Consider the following 18807-nt stretch of genomic DNA (forward strand, 5'->3'; position numbering starts at 1 on the left):
ATTGCTACTGATTTATGAACAACTCCTCTCAAAACATCACTCAATGCTGCTGATTTAGGTACCTCAGAATCCTCAGTCCCATCTACCATTAGAGTTTCATCCATTATAATATCATTGAGAACAGATGTCATATTCAAACTTGCTTTCTCAATCTCATCAGCTGGTACTTCTTTATCATTTTTTCCTTTTGATTTGGTACCTTTTTTTTCTTTTTCTTTTTCAGTAGTTACTGAACACTCCACAGTCGATGAAGTTCCTTCGTCAGTATGCACAGGATGTGGTACTTCTTTATCATTTAGAATTTTACTGGTCATCTCGGTGTGCTGCACAGAACCTTCCACATTCAGGTGAGCTTGATTCCTGCATCCACCTTCTGTTGTACTCTTTTTCCCTCCTCCTTCCTCTATTGATCCTGTACAAACCATCTCTTCTGGTGTACCTTTTTTCTTATCTGCTTCAGCAATCTCAAGCTCCACGGTTGATGAAGTTCATTCGTCAGTATGCACAGTATGTGGTACTTCTTTATCATTTAGAATTTTACTGGTCATCTCAGTGTGCTGCACAGAACCTTCCACATTCAGGTGAGCTTGATTCCTGCATCCACCTTCTGCTGTACTCTCTTTACCTCCTCCTTCATCTATTGATCCTGTACAATCCATCTCTTATGGTGTACCATTTTTCTTATCTGCTTCAGCAATCTCAATGTCAGACAACACACGTGGTACTTCGTTATTATCTACATCTTTACTTGTCATATCTCCTGTAACATCTTGGTTACCTTCAGATATCTGTGCACCTTCTGCTGCTTCATCTTTATCTCCTCCTTTATTTTATGCTTCTCTAACATCCTTATCTTTTTTTGTACCCTTCTCCTTTTCGGTTCCTGTACCATCTTCCCCCTCTTCTGTACTAGTCTTCTCATCTTGCCCTGTATCTTTCTTCTTTTCTGATCTTGTACCCTCTTCCTCTTCTGCTGTATGATAACTCTCTTCTGGTACATCTTCTTCTGCACCTGTACCCATATTCTCTTCATCATCTATCTTACTCTTTTTAACCACTAATTTCCTTGTTGTTTCATACTGGCGCTTCAAAGACGCCAAATTGATGTTTTCATCATTAGAAACTTTTTCTTCTGATCCTATAAAAAAAATAGATAACAATATATACTTATTCTTCTGATCCTGTGACTTTAGCAATTCAATGAACTAAACATATGATAACAATTCTGCAAACATCTACAACATTTACAAATCTATTATGTAAAACATACTTGGCATTATCGGAGAACTTTGCTCTCTTTAACTGCTTGTATATTTCCCGTCATGAAGTTCTGAAAGAATAACAACTGAAAATAGTAAAAAATATTTTTAAGTTATAAAAATTAACCATTTTAAATATTTATAATATAAATAAGTAACCTGCATCATATTGCGACAACTCATTCTGCGGAGAATTGAATAAAATTCCTGTTAACATAAACGTCAATATTGTAAGAATACAATCTAAATAATACAAAAAATAATAGTAGTTTATTTCAGACTTCTTACTTGCTTTTATTTCAGTATTCTTCTTCAATGTAACACGGGATTTACGTTATGAACTTTTCTGTGACAGGAATTGCGAAGAAGCCTTCATTGATGCATCCTTGGAGAATTCTACAATCATGCTTTGTATTTCCTCCGATGAAAAGAAATTACGCAATGGAATATCTTCGTCAATGTAAACATAATTACTGATGGCCAGTTCAAATTTCTCTAATAGAAATTTGCACGGCTTTACCCTGAATTTCATGTATATAGGAACCATATCCAAAAGCAACTCATAAATTGACTTTTTACTTCTTTTATTCATTTCCTCCTCATTACAGATGATAAACATGAAATTCGAAGCTTGCAATCCTTTGTCAATCATTGTTGTCTCTTTATTACTAGGTTCAAGTGCACATTCATTCACCAGCACTACATTGTGTTTCTCTAGTTCTTTGTTGAAACCTCTCCTCTGAAAATTGTAGCTTATCGTGTTCAACCAACTCAGATATCTTGGTACCCTTCCAAGGGTAGGCCTTAAAGATACTGTCATTTGAGCATATTCAAGGAACCACACCTACAAAAAAAAAATTTAATAATACTTCAAATAAATACTACAATAAACAATGTACGATTCAATAAATTATTGTTTGTACTTTGTACACTAACTGCCAATGCACAACCTGATAGATAACCGTATACATTCTTCTCTCCCTTCTCCAGTTTATCAGATCTCTTTCTCTTGGCACCTTTTGTTGTAATAATCTCTTGTTTCTTTCCTTCTATAGCCTTTTTTTCTATGCACCACTTAGAAACAGTTGGAATGTGGAGCATCAATAAATCAAACACTGCTTGCCCCCAGCTGTATAATCTAAGGTCAAGCACATTATCCACATAAAATAATAAGTGCATCGGGACATTGCCAGCAATCTGAGGGAAGAGTACAGTAGTGAAAATGTACATAATTATCAACCCTACTACTTCTTCCGGTGGGCAACCAGTATCATCTAATGTAGAAATAATGGCAGACTCAATCTTATCTCTTAATTATTGTCTTATTAGGGAAATGTCTGTTTCTCAGCACAGATTTCTTTGTCATTATCTTCTTATGAGAAACATAAACCCCCGAGTTCGGGAGGGCCATCACCAACGATACCTCCTTCGCATTGAATTTCAATTTTTTCCCACGGTAATTAAAACAGGAAGAATTACTATCCCATAAAAGAAGAATTTCCTGTAGTATACCAATGCTGGCAACAACTCCCTTTGGAATAACTAGAAGGTGGATAAAAGGAGTCCTTAGTGAGAGTTTGATATGGTCAACAGATAGACGATTTAAAACTTTCAAATTAATGAAATTCATCGCAATATCCACAAAACATATGTGAGAAAGAGCAGTGTACTTTAAAAATCCATATTTTGGTTATTTTTTATCTGAAAAAAAATGAATAATCTTAATTAGAAAAGTTTCTGAAAAAAAAAATTATAAATTGAAGGAAACGAAACATGCAAACTCAAATCTAAGTCAAAACAAAACAAACTTACAGTGTCCATTCAAAATTGAACGCGCATAATTTACATATTATATAGAATCAGTAAGTTACCCTTAGAAACAGTCGCTAATTTCTCGACAGATTCAGTATTGCTGGAATTATGAGATTCAGTATCGGCAGAAGCGACATAAGGAGGATCATCTGTTTTCTTCATTCTATTCAAATTCCTAATACACAAATATATCAATCGAATATATCCGACAAATGATCTCTGTTTATAGAACAACAGCGGAGTAAAACCTAAACTTCGAAAAGGTCGCAAGTTTATAGAAGAACGGCGGAATAAAACCTAAGTCGAAAGGTCGAGACTTTTAGAAAATATTAAAATATTATTATTCTTTACTTTTTCTTTTTTTTTTAACGAAAAGACGGATGGGGAGTTGCGCACCAATAAAATAATAAAAAAATAAATACATAAATACAGGAGCGATAATATGAACATACACATATAATTCTATGAACATTCACATATTAACCTGTGAACATTTACTTATAATCCTGTGAACATTCACATATTATCGTGTCAACATACATTTAGTAATTGAAATTATATTATTTTATTTGGTTCATTCTTGTTGAAATGTACTAATTTTATAAAAAATCTTTTTACATAGAATTTCATATATAATCCAGATATAGATGGTCATAGGATGTACATCATCGATTTGGAATAGTTGAAATTCACATATAGAAAACTATAATAACATGTGTTAAATTCTATAAACAGATTGTCCTAATCCTATGAACATTCACATATAATTATATGAATATACACATATAATTCTATGTACATTCACATATTGACCTGTGAACATTCACTTATAATCCTGTGAATATTCACATATTATCCTGTCAACATACATTCAGTCAGGGGCGGACGCAGGATTTTTGTCAGGGCGGGGCAATAATCAGATGCAAATAGCTTATCGGGTTCAAACTCAAGAGCTTATCGGGTACAATTCAACATAACAAAAAAAATACCAATCAATATAATAAAAATCCTAAATTACTTGAAAAAAAATCAACAATTCAACATTTATAGAGAATTTGAAATCAACATTTTGGTTCAACTTGGCAGCCTCTGCCTTTGAATTAAAAAAATATATATTTTGGTTCAACTAATTTTCGCTATTTGGGATTAGCGCCTATTTGGGCTCCGTTAATTTGTTTCGCTCAGAGTTTATATGGGCTTCATTCCGTCTATTAGAATTCCAGAATGGACTGCATGGGGGCAAGTTGAATTCCAGGGAGGGGCAGAGGTCCGAAAAGCATATTTTTAGCACTAGTTTTGAAAATCCAGCGGATCCGCCCCTGCATTCAGTAATTGAAATTATAATTTTTTATTTGGTTCATTCTTGTTGAAACGTAATAATTTTATAAAAAAATCTCTTTACATAGAATTTCACATATAATCCAGATATAGATGGTCATAGGATGTACATCATCAATTTGGAATAATTGAAATTCACATATAAAAAACTATAATAACACGTGTTAAATTCTATAAACATATTGTCCTAATCCTGTGAATATTCACATATAATCCTGTGAACATTTGAAATATTATCCTGTGAAACTACATATTGTAATAGATATTCTAATATTTATGTCTTTGGTTCATTGTTGTTGAAACGTACGCATTTTATAAAAATTATGTTTACATACAAATATGATTCATACAATCATAGAAATGTGATGTTCAAAGAAATCTATAATAACATGTGTTAAATTCTATAAACAAAAAATATAAACTCTACAATAGTACATATCTTTTTCACTAAAACAAATCTCCAATTACATTAGATAAAAATAGATATAAAGTCATTCAATTCATTCAAACGAAGTTCATCATACAAAAATACATAACATTCATATTAACAATGATATTAATAAAATAAAAAATACATAACAGAGTTCAAACTTTTTCAACTGCACAAAAACTTATAAACTAATATTTACACATCAACTTCTAAAATAACAAGTTTTCCATTTTCTAAATTTTCCATTTGATGTCTGAGATCAAACTTCAACTTATGAAAATGATCCTTTGGAAATTTAATTCTCAGCTTCAATTTGTGATGAACTGTTACGTATTCAACCAAATATCTATAGTAATCGTCTGCAGGGATTCAAGCACCTTTGAACTTCCTAACATTGCCATATGGATTGAAGACAGTAAGATCATCAACATTTGGTGAATTTAAAATAAACCACCTGACAATATCATGTTGGTAAGGAAATTCTGACCAAGTTGTTTCCATGCTCCAATCCATAAGTTCAAAATACAATTTTTTCAAATTTGGAAAACATGCAACCTTTTCCAACTCCTCCTTCACGTCAATCTACATACACAATTAAAAAATACAAACTAAACATGAGTATTATTATATCATAGAAAACATAATTATAGTGTTAAAGATTGAAAAACATACCGGTTCTCGAGGGGCATAAAAGTCAAGAACTTCAACACCGGATAAGAGCATAGAAAAAGAATAGACGGTACTCAAATCCAGTTCATATTCCATTGAAGAATGGCCAATGATTTTCAAAAAACTGTCGTCATCATTAGGAACGAGGGCAATGAATTAGGGATCAAATTCGGTGTCAGGATGAAATGTCGCCTCAAGAAAAACAACATATTTTAATGTGAAGCTGTTTCTTCTAATGGTTGCCCTTTCAACTTTTCAGAAATCTTGGGGACCCTCAATAGTTGCAAATACACACCTTTTAAGCGAAACATATTTCAACTTGTTCATAATGACAGGAGAAAACGTACCATGACAATTTTCAAACGAGAGATATTGAAGGAGGGGAGAACCTTTTATAATTTTCTACATGCTAGAATCATCAACAAAACAAGAACGTAAACTGAACTTTCGAATAAAAGGGGGGCTTACAACATCTAGTATAACATCTATCAAACTCAGTTTACATTCAAATAGACATAAAGAAATGACTCTCTATTTGAAAACTGGCGAAAAATCTCCAGAGCAATTAACAAGAGTAAGATCTTCAAGGAAATGACACTTGTTGAAAATATAACTAATAGTTTTCTTATCGAAAGTAGCATAACTCAGATACAACTTCCTTAATTGAGGGAGGTTTATCTTAACATAATCAAAAGAAAAATACTGCCCAGGGCTATCATGAATACAAACAGATAACTCCTGTACTGACGGACAATCAAACAACATGCCAATGTAAAAAGCAAAGACCATTGTTGTTTCAAAGGATAAAAATATAGGATTAAGCTTCCTAATATAAGGAATCCATCTTTCAACCAGATGGTATGAATTAAAACTGCCAAGTTCAATATGAAATAAATCAATTGAAGACAGCAAAAACTTCTCAAACACATGGTCACCAAAATTCTGGAAATCTTGATTAACTTCATTATCATTCCCAACATAAAACACATGGTCACCCTCTTCCATACTGATACCCAACGCTTTGATATTTGACATTTCTGAACAGCTTCTTTGGTTGTTAAAAAAGATGAAATTTTTTCAAGAATTTCAAGAGGCAACCGTTGGGTCGGGTCAGTTCTAAAATCCATAAGAATTGCAAATTTGTTGATTCTGTAATAAATAAATGGAAAATAACATGATTATATAAATTTAAAAAAATGGAAATAATATAGTAGATTTCTAATAAATTAAACAAAGTTTATTTTTAAGGTTTCAATAAATCATTAATTCTATAGAAAAGTAAGATAAATCCTATAAAAAACTACTAAAATAATAACTTACATTGAACAAACTGTAGATGAAGCAGATTACAACCTTCTGATCAATAGCAAAAGTTCAACAGCGTAAAAACTATTTGAGAAAGATGAAAATGATTAGAGAATAATACTACTAGAACACAAACAACAAATTTATAATATCAGTAAAAAGGATCAAAAGATTCTAGAAAGTAATGATGGATATTCTATAAACAAAAAAAAATTATTTCAAAACTTACTGAAAGAGTTGTCTGTGCGGAGAAGAAGGATATCGCGGGAGTGATAAAACCTAGGTGAGAGAAAGGGGACGACGTCTCGATATAAAATAACATTTCACCAGAAGCAAAAGCGGTTGTTTTTTTTATAAAGAGAAACGACAGGAGAGTACAATTTTAATTTTTTAAAAATTAAATATATTCAGGAATAATCCTTTCGAAGTCCAAACGACGCTTAGTCTGTTTTTCAATTTTCCAAATTTCGTAATTTGTAATTTAATATTTAATATGTTAAAAACTGTAAGTTAATGTGATAAATCATGTTAACATATAAAAATTATCTGTTGAACTTATTAAAAAACAAAATTAAAATCTCTTTACGTAAAATTTCACATATAATCCAGATATGGATGGTCATAGGATCTACATCGTGGATTTGGAATAGTTGAAATTCACATATAAAAAAATATAATAACATGTGTTAAATTCTATAAACATATTGTCATAATCCTGTGAACATTCACATATAATCCTACAATTATCCGTTGAACTTAGATATTATACTTGAAATTTTATTTATAATATTTAATATGTTAAAAACTGTAAGTTAATGAGTATACATCATCGGTTTTGAATAGTTGAGATGCACATATAAAAAACTATAATAACATTTGTTAAATTCTATAAACATATTATCCTAATCCTGTGAACATCTACATATAATCCTGTGAACATTCACTCACATATAATCCTACAATTATCCATTGAACTTACATATTATACTTTAAATCTTAATTTTAATATTTATTATATTAAAAAACTGTAAGTTAATGTGATGAATCCTGTTAAGATACAAAAATTATCCGTTCAGCATACATATTACACTTGAAATTATATTTTTTTTATTTCGTCATTATTTTTCAAATGTACTCATTTATATATTTTCGATTACAATACAATATAATTCCTACAAATATATATTTGTATTTGGTCATTACTTTCCAAATGTAGTGATTTTATAAAATTCGTTTACCATAACATATAATTCCTACAATTATATATATGTGACGTGGTAAATAAATCAAAAACAAATAAACATATAAAAATCTATGAGAACATATATTAAATTCTATAAACATAAGATATAAATTCTGCAATAGTACATATCTTATTTGCTAAGATAAAACTCCAAATATAATAACATGTATTAAAGATTTGATGTCATTTTAACCAAAAATAATAATGGCTTTACTTCTTCTTGTCCATGGGATTCTTATAAGCTGATTGCCGTGGCCGACCCTTTGAAATAGATGCAATTGGAGGAAGAATTTTTTTAGTTGGTGCAGAATTCAAAACTTCATTCTCACTACTTGAGGAATATTGGTTCTCATTCTGCATTGCTTTGGACTTCCGTTTTTTAACAGTTTCATCAACTGTTAAAATCAGCAAAACAAAGTAATTTTAAAAAATTAAATAAAAACAACTTTACAAAAAAAAATGCAAATAACATGAAGGAGTTACCTCCTGTTGTACGTGTAGTCAACATGGCTAATGTTCGAAAAATGGCATCCCAATCACAATTTAATGTGTCACCTGTTATATCAGATGGAAAATCGCATCATAAATATCATTCTTTAAGAAAAAATTATCTAAGGGTACAAATATATTACAACTGAGTGTTATACATACTTGATCTTTTGCTTGTAGAATTATTAACAGCCTTACCTACAAATTTTTTGGCACAAGTTAGGTACAGAATATAAACAAATGAATTAAATAGAAGAAAGTTATTACTGCATTACCATTTCCTCTTCCTGTAGGTTTTTTCCTTTGAATTGTTGAACAATGTTCTTCTATAATGCCACTACCACTACCTGTTGTAGTAACCATAGCTTCCGTATTTTTTTCATCAATCACTTGCTCAACTACTATAAAAAAACAAACAGTGCTATTTAAGCATACATACCCAAGTGATTATGTAATTTATATTATTTAAAACTACAAACTATTTCACAAAAATATGAAAATTGCTTGATATTAGTTGTGCAAATTCAGTAATATATTACCTTTTACTTTACGTCCGGACATTTTCTTTGGATTAGTGGAACTACCATTCAATCTACAAACCCTTCTTTGAGAGCCAACATTATTATTCCTGTTAGTTGCATCCATCACCTCTTCATCTCTAGACCCAGAAATAATATTTCATGATATTTATTGTAAAAAATTATAAAAAAAAATACACTAAAATACAGAAATAACTTTACCAAATCTTCACATTACTAAAATAAAATAGTATTAATTAAAAGAAAAAGAAAAACCTCTTAATAGGTTTCTAAAAGCTTCCAACCTATGTTGCATGGATATGGGTACGGATATCGTGTTGGATACGACACGGGTACGGCGACACGGCAATTTTAAAAAATCTAGGATACGACACGTTTATTATATATATTATTTTTTATTAATTTATATATTGTATTTAGATAATTATAACTTAAATTAAATTTGTTTAGAAAATAAAGACTTCATACAAGTATATTAAATATTATACTTACTAAAACATAACATATAAGAATGTTTGGTGTAGTGGTTAAAGGTTTTGACTCTCATTTGAGAGGTCCAAGGTTCAAATCCCATTGCTAGCAATTATTTTCTTCAGTCCACAGGGGCGGGTGGGTGTCCACGGGCCCGGGTGTGGCTCGCGGTACACAGGCGAATGTCCAGTCCGTATCAGACATTTCGGGCCGTATCGGCAGGGGTCAACCAAGTGTCGGAGACCGTATCAGACGGGTAGGGACACGCTAGCTCATCTGACACGCCATCTGGCGTGTCAGATACGTATCCTACGCGTGTCGGTGTCGGATACGTGTCGGACACGGGTACGATGGCTTCCTAGGAGTGTCGGGGTAACATAGCTTCCAACCCATTGAAAACAATATTCTGCTGCCCATCACTGGCATATCCAAAGCTTATCAGGTCATCAATTATTGGATTAATTGACCTTGTCAAATCATACCTCCTACAAACAATATAAAGTAAACAAATGAAAATAAATGTCTCATAATAACTGGTAACTACAATATATTAATTCCATATAAAATAATAACATACAAAATCAGTAAAAAAAATAAGGAAAAAATACATGTTATTCTCAACACTGTTAGTAATGTCACATCCAGCCAAAATCAAACCTAATCGATTCTTGTCCTTCCTCTAATGATCAAGTATGTACTTATCATTAATACAATTTTGCTTTTCATGCTTTAAAACCATCAGAGCATGTGAGCAAACTATACCAGAAGCCTCAAACAATTTCCAAATGCAAGAAAATTCTTTATACTCCTTGTTGTACTGAACCTCAAAAATCTGACCCCTGATATCTTCAACTTCATAAATGTTCATAGAGTCAGGTGGTTCCAATTTAAATACACAAGTCATATTAACAGAGGTTTTCAACTCATGTTGAAACCTATAGAATATGGTAAGAGTATACACCTTGGCAATCTGCTTCTCGAAAAGTAACTCGAGTACATGGCAGTTGTTTTTGTCTTTGATTCAAAATCCTTGTCATTTTATTTCTGCCATATTCTGTTCAAAACTACCAACAAATTCAGCTAGAGTAGCCTTATCTCTGAGATATTTATCAAGAAAATGATTCATACCCTCCACACGTTGGGTAGTATTCATTCCAACCCAGAATTAGTCATTTAAATAAATTGGAACCCATTTATGCCTCTGTGGAAACATACTTCTAAACCACGGTGCATTTTCGTAACCAATTTCTGACATTAATGTTAACCAAGATTCTTCAAATTGTATAGGTGTTTTCGCATTGTATACAACATCTTTGACAAGCAGAATTATACCATCCTTGTTACCAGCACCACCCAATTTTTCAGGCAATTTGCGTAAAATGTGTCATGCACAATACCTATGCACTGTGTCATCACCAAAAACATGACTAATCCCTGCTTGAATACTCGGGCACTGATCTGTCAAAATGCCACCTGACTTAACACCTTTCATACAAGCTAGAAACTTCTTCATACACCATTTATAGTCGGCCTCAGTTTCTCTTGAGAGAAGAGCACAAGCAAAAATCACTGATTGCCAATGATGGTTCACACCAACAAAAAGTACAAGTGGCATATGATACCTATAAGTTATAACAATAAGATAAAACAGTAAAATTAATCTGTAAGTTCAACTTTCTAATTCTGCACAAAAAATAACCTGAATTAAGAATATGAACCATGTTACATAAATATAATTTGTAAAGTAACACAAAAATATTACCTATTTGTAAGGTAGGTTGCATCCATGACAACAACATCATAAAAATATCTGTATGCAGCACGGCCACGACCATCAGCCCAAAAAATATTACACAAATGCCCTTCCTTGCCATGCTTGTATGTATACCAGAAATCCAAATCATACTTCTTCCTTTCATCAAAATAGTCAGAGAGTAACTCAGCATCATGTCCACCTAATGACCTCAATTTACTTCTCTTGTACTGATCTAAGTGTTTTTTAGCATCTTTTCGTGTAAAAGTACACTTCAAATAACCACCAGCTATCTGTGTTACAATATCTATATTATTAGCTGCTTTCATTCCTTAGTCTGCATTATATTCCATCATTGCCTTATATCTCAGTGGAATAAACCGATAACAAGGGATAAGGAAAGATGACTCCGGATTGAGATCATGGTTATGAGTTAGCTCCATGTCACTCACTTCCCATCTATCAGTAATAGTGGAATATATTATCCTCATATACACCGGGCATTTTGTATGTACTAAAGGTCTCCGTCTCTTAGGAAAAGGTGCAATATCAAGAATACATTCCTTTACATCCTTGAATTTATTGCATGCAAATTTATAATCTACAAAAATATCACCATTCTTGTGAAAGGTTCTCTTGTTTACTCCAAAACCAGTTTGGTACCCATATATTTGTTGTTCGTACAATAATCTTTTACGTCTATTTGACTAATTTGCAAAAACATACAATTATTGAATTATACAATTTCTTCTATTTTGAGAACTTATAGGTCCAAGAAGAGTAAGAACTGCGATATAATAAGCTTGGACTGAAGAAATCACGAAGACTTTTATCAAGAATACTAATTGTAAAATCAAAAGCTTGGTAAAGTATGTATGAGGTTGATTAAATTGAGATAAAACGTTATGAACGTTTTCAAAACGTTGGTAACGTTTTATAATGATCAGAAGCTTCAAAATTATCAAAAGAAGAATCAAGTTATAACGTTATAACGTTATACAACCGTTGTGACGTTTTACAAACGTCATAACGGTTGACAAACGTTGTAACGTTTAACAGATACAGAACAACTGAAGTACAGCTGTTCAGTACAAACTAGAAACGTTGTAACGTTCATAAAACGTTGTAACGTTCATAAAACGTTGTAACGTTCATAAAACGTTGTAACGTTCATAAAACGTTAAGTAACGTTTTACTAAGCTGTCAGAGAATTAAAACCCTAAATCGCATTTGAATAAAACGTTGGTAACGTTTTATGTCAAACAGCTCATTTTTGAGCTGCCACTATAAATAGACTGAAGGGATCACTTTCAAATAATCTCAGCCGACCCTAGTTATTCTAAAAGCGATTTTCTGAGAGCTTAGCATACTCCATTGTTGTGAGAGCTTAAAACTTCAAAATCCCTCAAGCAACCTCAAACCTACTTCACTAATCTTGTTATAGATTAGGTTAGAGTGATCTATTGAGTGTTTCTCTTGTGTTCCTAGACAATCGAGACCTTGTTCTCATCTCTTTGAGTTGGCCGTTTGACTTCCCGCTTGGTGTGTAAGGGCTCAACGGTTCACAAGTTGTAATCCTTTCGTATTGGGTAATAGGAAGGCGCACCTCACAAGGTTGCGAAGCCCCGGAGACGTAGGCCTTTGTTTTGCCGAACTCCGTTATCACCCCGCGTGTCAAATTTCTCTAAACTCATCTCTTTACTTTCAATTGCAATTTAATTTCAGTTTTTGAGCAATTAGAGGTGCCCCTAAGTGTAACAATATTTGCCAGTATAAGTAAGCTTCTGTAATAGAGTCAAACTTATCACCTATTGTAGGTGGAGCGATGAATCGGATCTCATCAGGATCAAGTTCGCTTTCTAACTGATGGCCAACATTAACAAATTGTTCCCCCTCATTCTCAGCCCTATTCTGATTTTCACCAAGATTCACATTCTCAATAGGCTTCTCATGAGAAAATTCAGAAGGATCCTTGTTCAGATCCCATTCATGAATAGATGATCGGGAAACTGTATCATCCACACATTCTTCATTCGGGTCAACATCCATTATATCAACTTGCATTTACACAAACACAAACAAACCTATAAGGACATATGTTAAATTCTATAAATACAACATATAATTCTATAAACATAACATAATACATATCAAATGGAAGCAATCAATCCTATTACCAAATAATCACAATATATCAATTTATACTTCATCAACCAATGCATAATAAAGTTTCAAACTTCAGTTTATGTATACATTACACATACAAATCACAATGCAAGCTAATTTATTAATTCTGTTCTACTAAAAAACTACCACACTATGAATATGTAATTGAAACATAAACATGACAATCTAATGTAATCGATCCTATTAACAAAAATATTGAATCCTGCAAACAACAATTAATAATCATTGAATCCTCTTCACATTATAGTTAAGTAAATTAATCAGAAATTAAAGGTTCAAAATTAAACGATTTATGTAACTTTCAAAGATTCGATACCAGAATATAATGAACAACAATGATCTACAAAGCAATATTAAATGAGAAAAATGACCTGTAGTTTTCAAAACTTCAATGTTGTTCGTCAATGCTTAATTCAAAGAACTATAGAAGACGCTGCTCTTCGATTCTGAGATTCAATACTTGATTGAAACAAAGAAGAAAAGAAAAAAAATCAGATCAGAAAAGAAAAGAAGTTTCAAAATTATACGAAATTGAAAAATTACATCAATACTAGTATATAACGAACAAAATGTAGCTCTCAAAAATTCGATGCTGTTCGTCAATGCTGATGCTCCTCGATTCTACCACTAAATAATCGATTGAAACAAAGAAGAAAAAGAAAGGAACAAAATCAGATCAGGAAAGGAAAAATCAGATCAGGAAGGTTCAAAAAATAATTCAATTTTCAAAAAAAAGGAAAGCGGTAAAAGAGGAATGCCTTAAATAGGAAAAATGACGGCGGAATTAGTGGGGACCGCGTCGCTGCCGGTTATCGGAGGTTGAAAGCGCGTCGGAACGACGCTAAAACGAGAAGGTTTTAATACGCGGGGATTATCCGGAGGACGTTACATTTTCTCATAAATTAATACTATCTTTTTAACTTGAAATATAAATATTTAAATAATAGATTACGATAATAGGAAACAGGAGAGTCTCCCCTCCACTCCTCCAGTATAGGAATAGTAGCAACGGAGGTGATGCCATTGAGATACCACCGAAGAATCGAGAAAAAGAGAGAATTAAGGTGGAATCAGCGTTTCAATGAAAAAGCGGTTGGATGCACGTGACATGGCACTATACAATACAAACAGTCAAATCTCTAACCAAATCATTTTGTGTGAAACCGAAACTGAAACCTGTCTAGCGGGAATTACGTGGTTTTATATCATATCATATCATATTCATACGTTTTCTTTCAAGCCCCAAAATCATAAAGCAATCATAAAAATAATAATAAATCGCCCACCGTGGGGCTCGAACCCACGACCACAAGGTTAAGAGCCTTGCGCTCTACCAACTGAGCTAGACGGGCTTTTGTTTTAAATTAGACGCAGTCTCAATTTAACAGATAGTAAATATTGAGAGAATTCCCAAATTACAACATGTCTAACTTGCTTTCTTATTGCTAGCTGACGATACTGGTTTTGGCTGGTGAAATATTCTCACCTAAACATCACACACTACAACTTAACCAGTGTGATTTTTTTTTTTTTTTTTTTTTTAACTTTCTTAAATTGAGGCGGTATTAGTGTAGCATTCTTTTTTTCTTGCGCCTAAGTAAGGTTGCATGGCATTTTAAAAAAACCGGTAATTCAACTCCATTGCATTACAAATAATACAAAGACATGCCATACAGAATAAGTATAGTTAGTACTCAAGAATCAAGATCCATTTTGTTATCCTAAATAGAAAAAGAAAAAAAAAATCAAAATTTGAAATCATTCAAAATACAACCGTAATCCTAGATCTCCTCATGAAATATTTCAAAATTTTCCATGAATAATGACAACCACACTGCTTGCTCGTCTACATGCGGATGCTGAAGTATTCAGGGTCAAAGTGGTGCAGCCTAACGTATCCATCTTCGCCACCGCTCGAGAAGCTTTTATGATTTAAAAGATAAAATACCCAAGTTAGCATCAAACTATAATAAAGGGTGACCAGGTGGTTACCGGAGGAAACGGGTTTAAATGCAGCAGGATCATCACAAGTGAAATTCGGTCAATTTGGATAAATAATGATAATAGAACTCACCTCCTTCCATCCGGATTGAAAGCCAAGGCATTTATTGGTCCGAAGTGGCCCTTTACTCCACCAATCTCTACTTGTAGAATCTTAAAAGAAACCATAAAAAGGATAAGTCTTCAATAACATTCTACACAATTCAAATTAGCACTAAAATTTTTATTTTAAAAAAAAATAACCTTGTGATAGAATTTAGCTTCGAATTTTCCGGCACGACGATCAGTCATTGTCACATTAACTGCCTCCTGACCTCCTCCAATCACCACCTGAAATGGAAACACCATGTCATATTCTATCAAACCCAATAAAACATACCCAAACTAACCACCTTTCTTGCTAATTTTGCTGGTTTATGTGTAAAAATATTTGCGAGAGTAAAATGTACTCACATGATCAAGGAGGGGAGAAATTGCGCAAGCATTAACAGGACGATCCATCACATACGTCTTCAAAAGTGTCAAAGACCTTGTGTCCCAAAGCTACCCACAAACAAAATAAAAAATGACTTTGAAAATCATGAGACGAGGACATCAAACAAAACTAAATATGAAATTTTATTTCTCCATATTCACAACATTGAACTATCCGTATTTAAATTACAAATACAAATACATGTATATAAGGTCCTGTAAAGCATTATGCTGGACTTACACATAACAAATACACATTGGAGTGTGTTTTTCTATCAGGCTCCTGCTATAAAATTTGTTTTGATATTCATAAAACACTTATACTACTACTCAATTATGATTGTATTACGAGATTACAAATTCACCCTGCTGAAGGTGTTTATCCAATAATAAAGTAGAGTGAATTTGTCAGCACTAACAGATTTTCCACCAAATTGGTTTCTCTATAATTTCACCACGTTCATAAATGTTTGATGTTTTTTAGTCTACAATACCAAAATAAAAAAATTCACTAAAAAAGGAATAACTCCAGAAATTGAACAGCTAATTTATCTCCAGCAGAATATATTCCAACTATGCTACCCTGATACTTCAGATATACCTCCTTACCTGTATCTGACACAAACGATACGTACACAGTTCGTATGTCACACGCCAGATGGCATATCTAACATTTTATAATAGGTTGACACCAGACACGGTCTTTGACATGCGCTGATACACATGTCGACCCCAGAACAGCTGCATAAAGGCAGCCAAAGGAAAACTTCAAGCACTGGGAATAAGTCTGGAACAGTAGTGCTTGGGGCCTTCTATAACCCTCTGAGTGGACCAATAGAGAATGATGAACATTCTGGGAATAACTAAGCGGCAATGAGACCGGATTCAAATCACAAATCAGTCCACCGCTTCATTTAATGCTACAGTTACCTTTCTCCCTCCAGTCTTGGAGTTTCGTGACTTCTTTATGTTTTTTTTTTTTTACTTGTGTATATTTTCACTCATGTCCTTCTGTAAATTTTTTGTTTTATCTTTAATCTTCTTTTGTTTACTTGCTCCCAAGTTTAATTGGTAGGTTAACTCAAATTACAAATATTTTAAAATTATTTTCATACTACATCTCAAATATGAATAAAAATATAAACGATACCAGTATTAGTACGCGTGCAGCACAGTATTCTAACCTTGGCTGATTTATCAGCAGAGCCTGTGAGGAAGTGGGACTTGTCAGCAGACATGCAGAGAGAAGATATTGTCTTCTGATGACCACTCTCTTTATCTGATTCTTTCAACAGTTCACCGGTCTGTGCGCCACAACAGATCATAAGAAACAATTGTCAGATCCTCTCTTTATTTGACATTTAACATGTGTGAGGTGAGGTAGGATTTTAAGAGATAAGAAGAAACCTCAGAATCCCAGATGCGAATGACAGAGTCCTCACCGGCACTTATAATAGTCTTGTTTAATGGGCCCCATACAGCTCTGTTTATTCTCCCTTGTGGGCCCTTGATTGTCAGGACGGAATCACTGGTCTCTATAACAAATTTATATATTAAAAAAATAAGAGTAAAGCCAAAATGGTAGGATGAATTAATTTAGGTAGAAGTGTTGTAGTAAAATATTTAATTAGAGTTAGTTACGGTCTGATGGGTGGGGAGCAATGCACTTGATTTGGATAGTAGATGGGTTGCCCATAAAGGGGTCAGTAGTGATGACAGCGAGCTTGTCGCCGATAGAGAAATCAACAGAGCGAGCGGGTGAGTTAAAGTTGAAGGAGTAGAGCTGGGTGCCAGATTGAACATCCCATAGCTTGACAGTCTGATCAGCAGAACCAGTAATGAGGCGGGTAGAGTCGCCTACCAGTAACAGAGGAAGATATGAGTATTGTAATTTGTAATGGAGAGAAAAGAAGATAGATAGATAGATAGATAGATAGATAGATTAGGGGATGATTGATTGATTGATTGATTGATTGATTGATTAAAAAGAAGTAATAATATAATAATACGTGAAACGTCGCAGCACCAGACAGCTCCGTTGTGGCCGCGGTAGGTTCCGAGTCTTTGGCCGTCGTCAGCGAACCAGAGAGTGGGAGTGTGATCCTTAGCGCAGGAGAAGAGGAGATCGCCTTCTCTGTTGTACTTGAGAAATGTCAGCGGCCTCTCATGCCCTTTCATCAATATAGGCCTCATTTCTTCTTCTTCTTCTTTTAAAAGCAGCAGCGGCGGTGCTGGCGGTGCTGGCGGTGGCCGGTGGGACACTAGAGAGAAGAGAACTAGAGTCTAGACAAGGGAAGGGAAGAAGAAGGGAAGAAGAAGGGAAGAAGGGAAGAGAGGAGGAGGCCACATCTTTCCAACTTTTCCAGTGGGCTCTCTTTTTCTGGGCTTTTATGGGCTTCCTTTTCTTTCTTTATTAATTATTAGTTTATTACTACCAAACCAAACATAGGTGCCACATGAAGTGTAACATAGGTGCGCGGCACCGAAGAACCAATTGAGTGAACAAATTAAAGTGCTTCAACATCATGAAGACAGACATGTGGGACCCACAAAAAAAACAGGAGCAATCGATTGTTTCTCCACTACTTGGCTTACATGCATATCATATTTCATATCTATCAAGCTACACACGATGGATCTAGCTATATTATATTATATTATATTATATAATATTTATATACACTACACTACACTACACTACACCAGTACTAAGTCTTCATTTGTTGTAACCCTAGTGGAAAGGCATCTAACTTTCTAAGGTTTTGGTGGGCCTCTTCAATCCTCTCTTTTTTGAATCGGTGCAAAAGTTGGCCTCAGATTGTTATCATGATGTTCTA

At 33.5% G+C, this 18807-nt stretch overlaps 1 protein-coding gene and 1 non-coding gene across 2 annotated transcripts; both read right to left on the bottom strand.

Annotated features, from left to right (window-relative positions):
- Positions 1-14774: 14774 nt before the first annotated feature.
- On the bottom strand, positions 14775-14847 carry TRNAK-CUU (transfer RNA lysine (anticodon CUU)). The gene has a single exon. It is a non-coding gene; the product is annotated as a tRNA-Lys (tRNA).
- Positions 14848-15154: 307 nt separating this feature from the next.
- LOC144555418 (eukaryotic translation initiation factor 3 subunit I-like) lies at positions 15155-18207 on the bottom strand. Its single transcript, XM_078303738.1, has 8 exons — positions 17980-18207; positions 17612-17827; positions 17378-17505; positions 17155-17274; positions 15950-16039; positions 15740-15826; positions 15570-15649; positions 15155-15417 (listed from the first exon to the last, which is right to left on the bottom strand). Exons 1-8 carry the CDS (start codon positions 18161-18163, stop codon positions 15342-15344), a joined length of 981 nt encoding a protein of 326 aa, XP_078159864.1. The 5' UTR covers positions 18164-18207; the 3' UTR covers positions 15155-15341.
- Between the last annotated feature and the right edge of the window lie 600 nt (positions 18208-18807).

The sequence above is a fragment of the Carex rostrata genome, chromosome 6 (assembly GCF_964058835.1).
Source record: "Carex rostrata chromosome 6, lpCarRost1.2, whole genome shotgun sequence".
NCBI lineage: Eukaryota > Viridiplantae > Streptophyta > Magnoliopsida > Poales > Cyperaceae > Carex > Carex rostrata.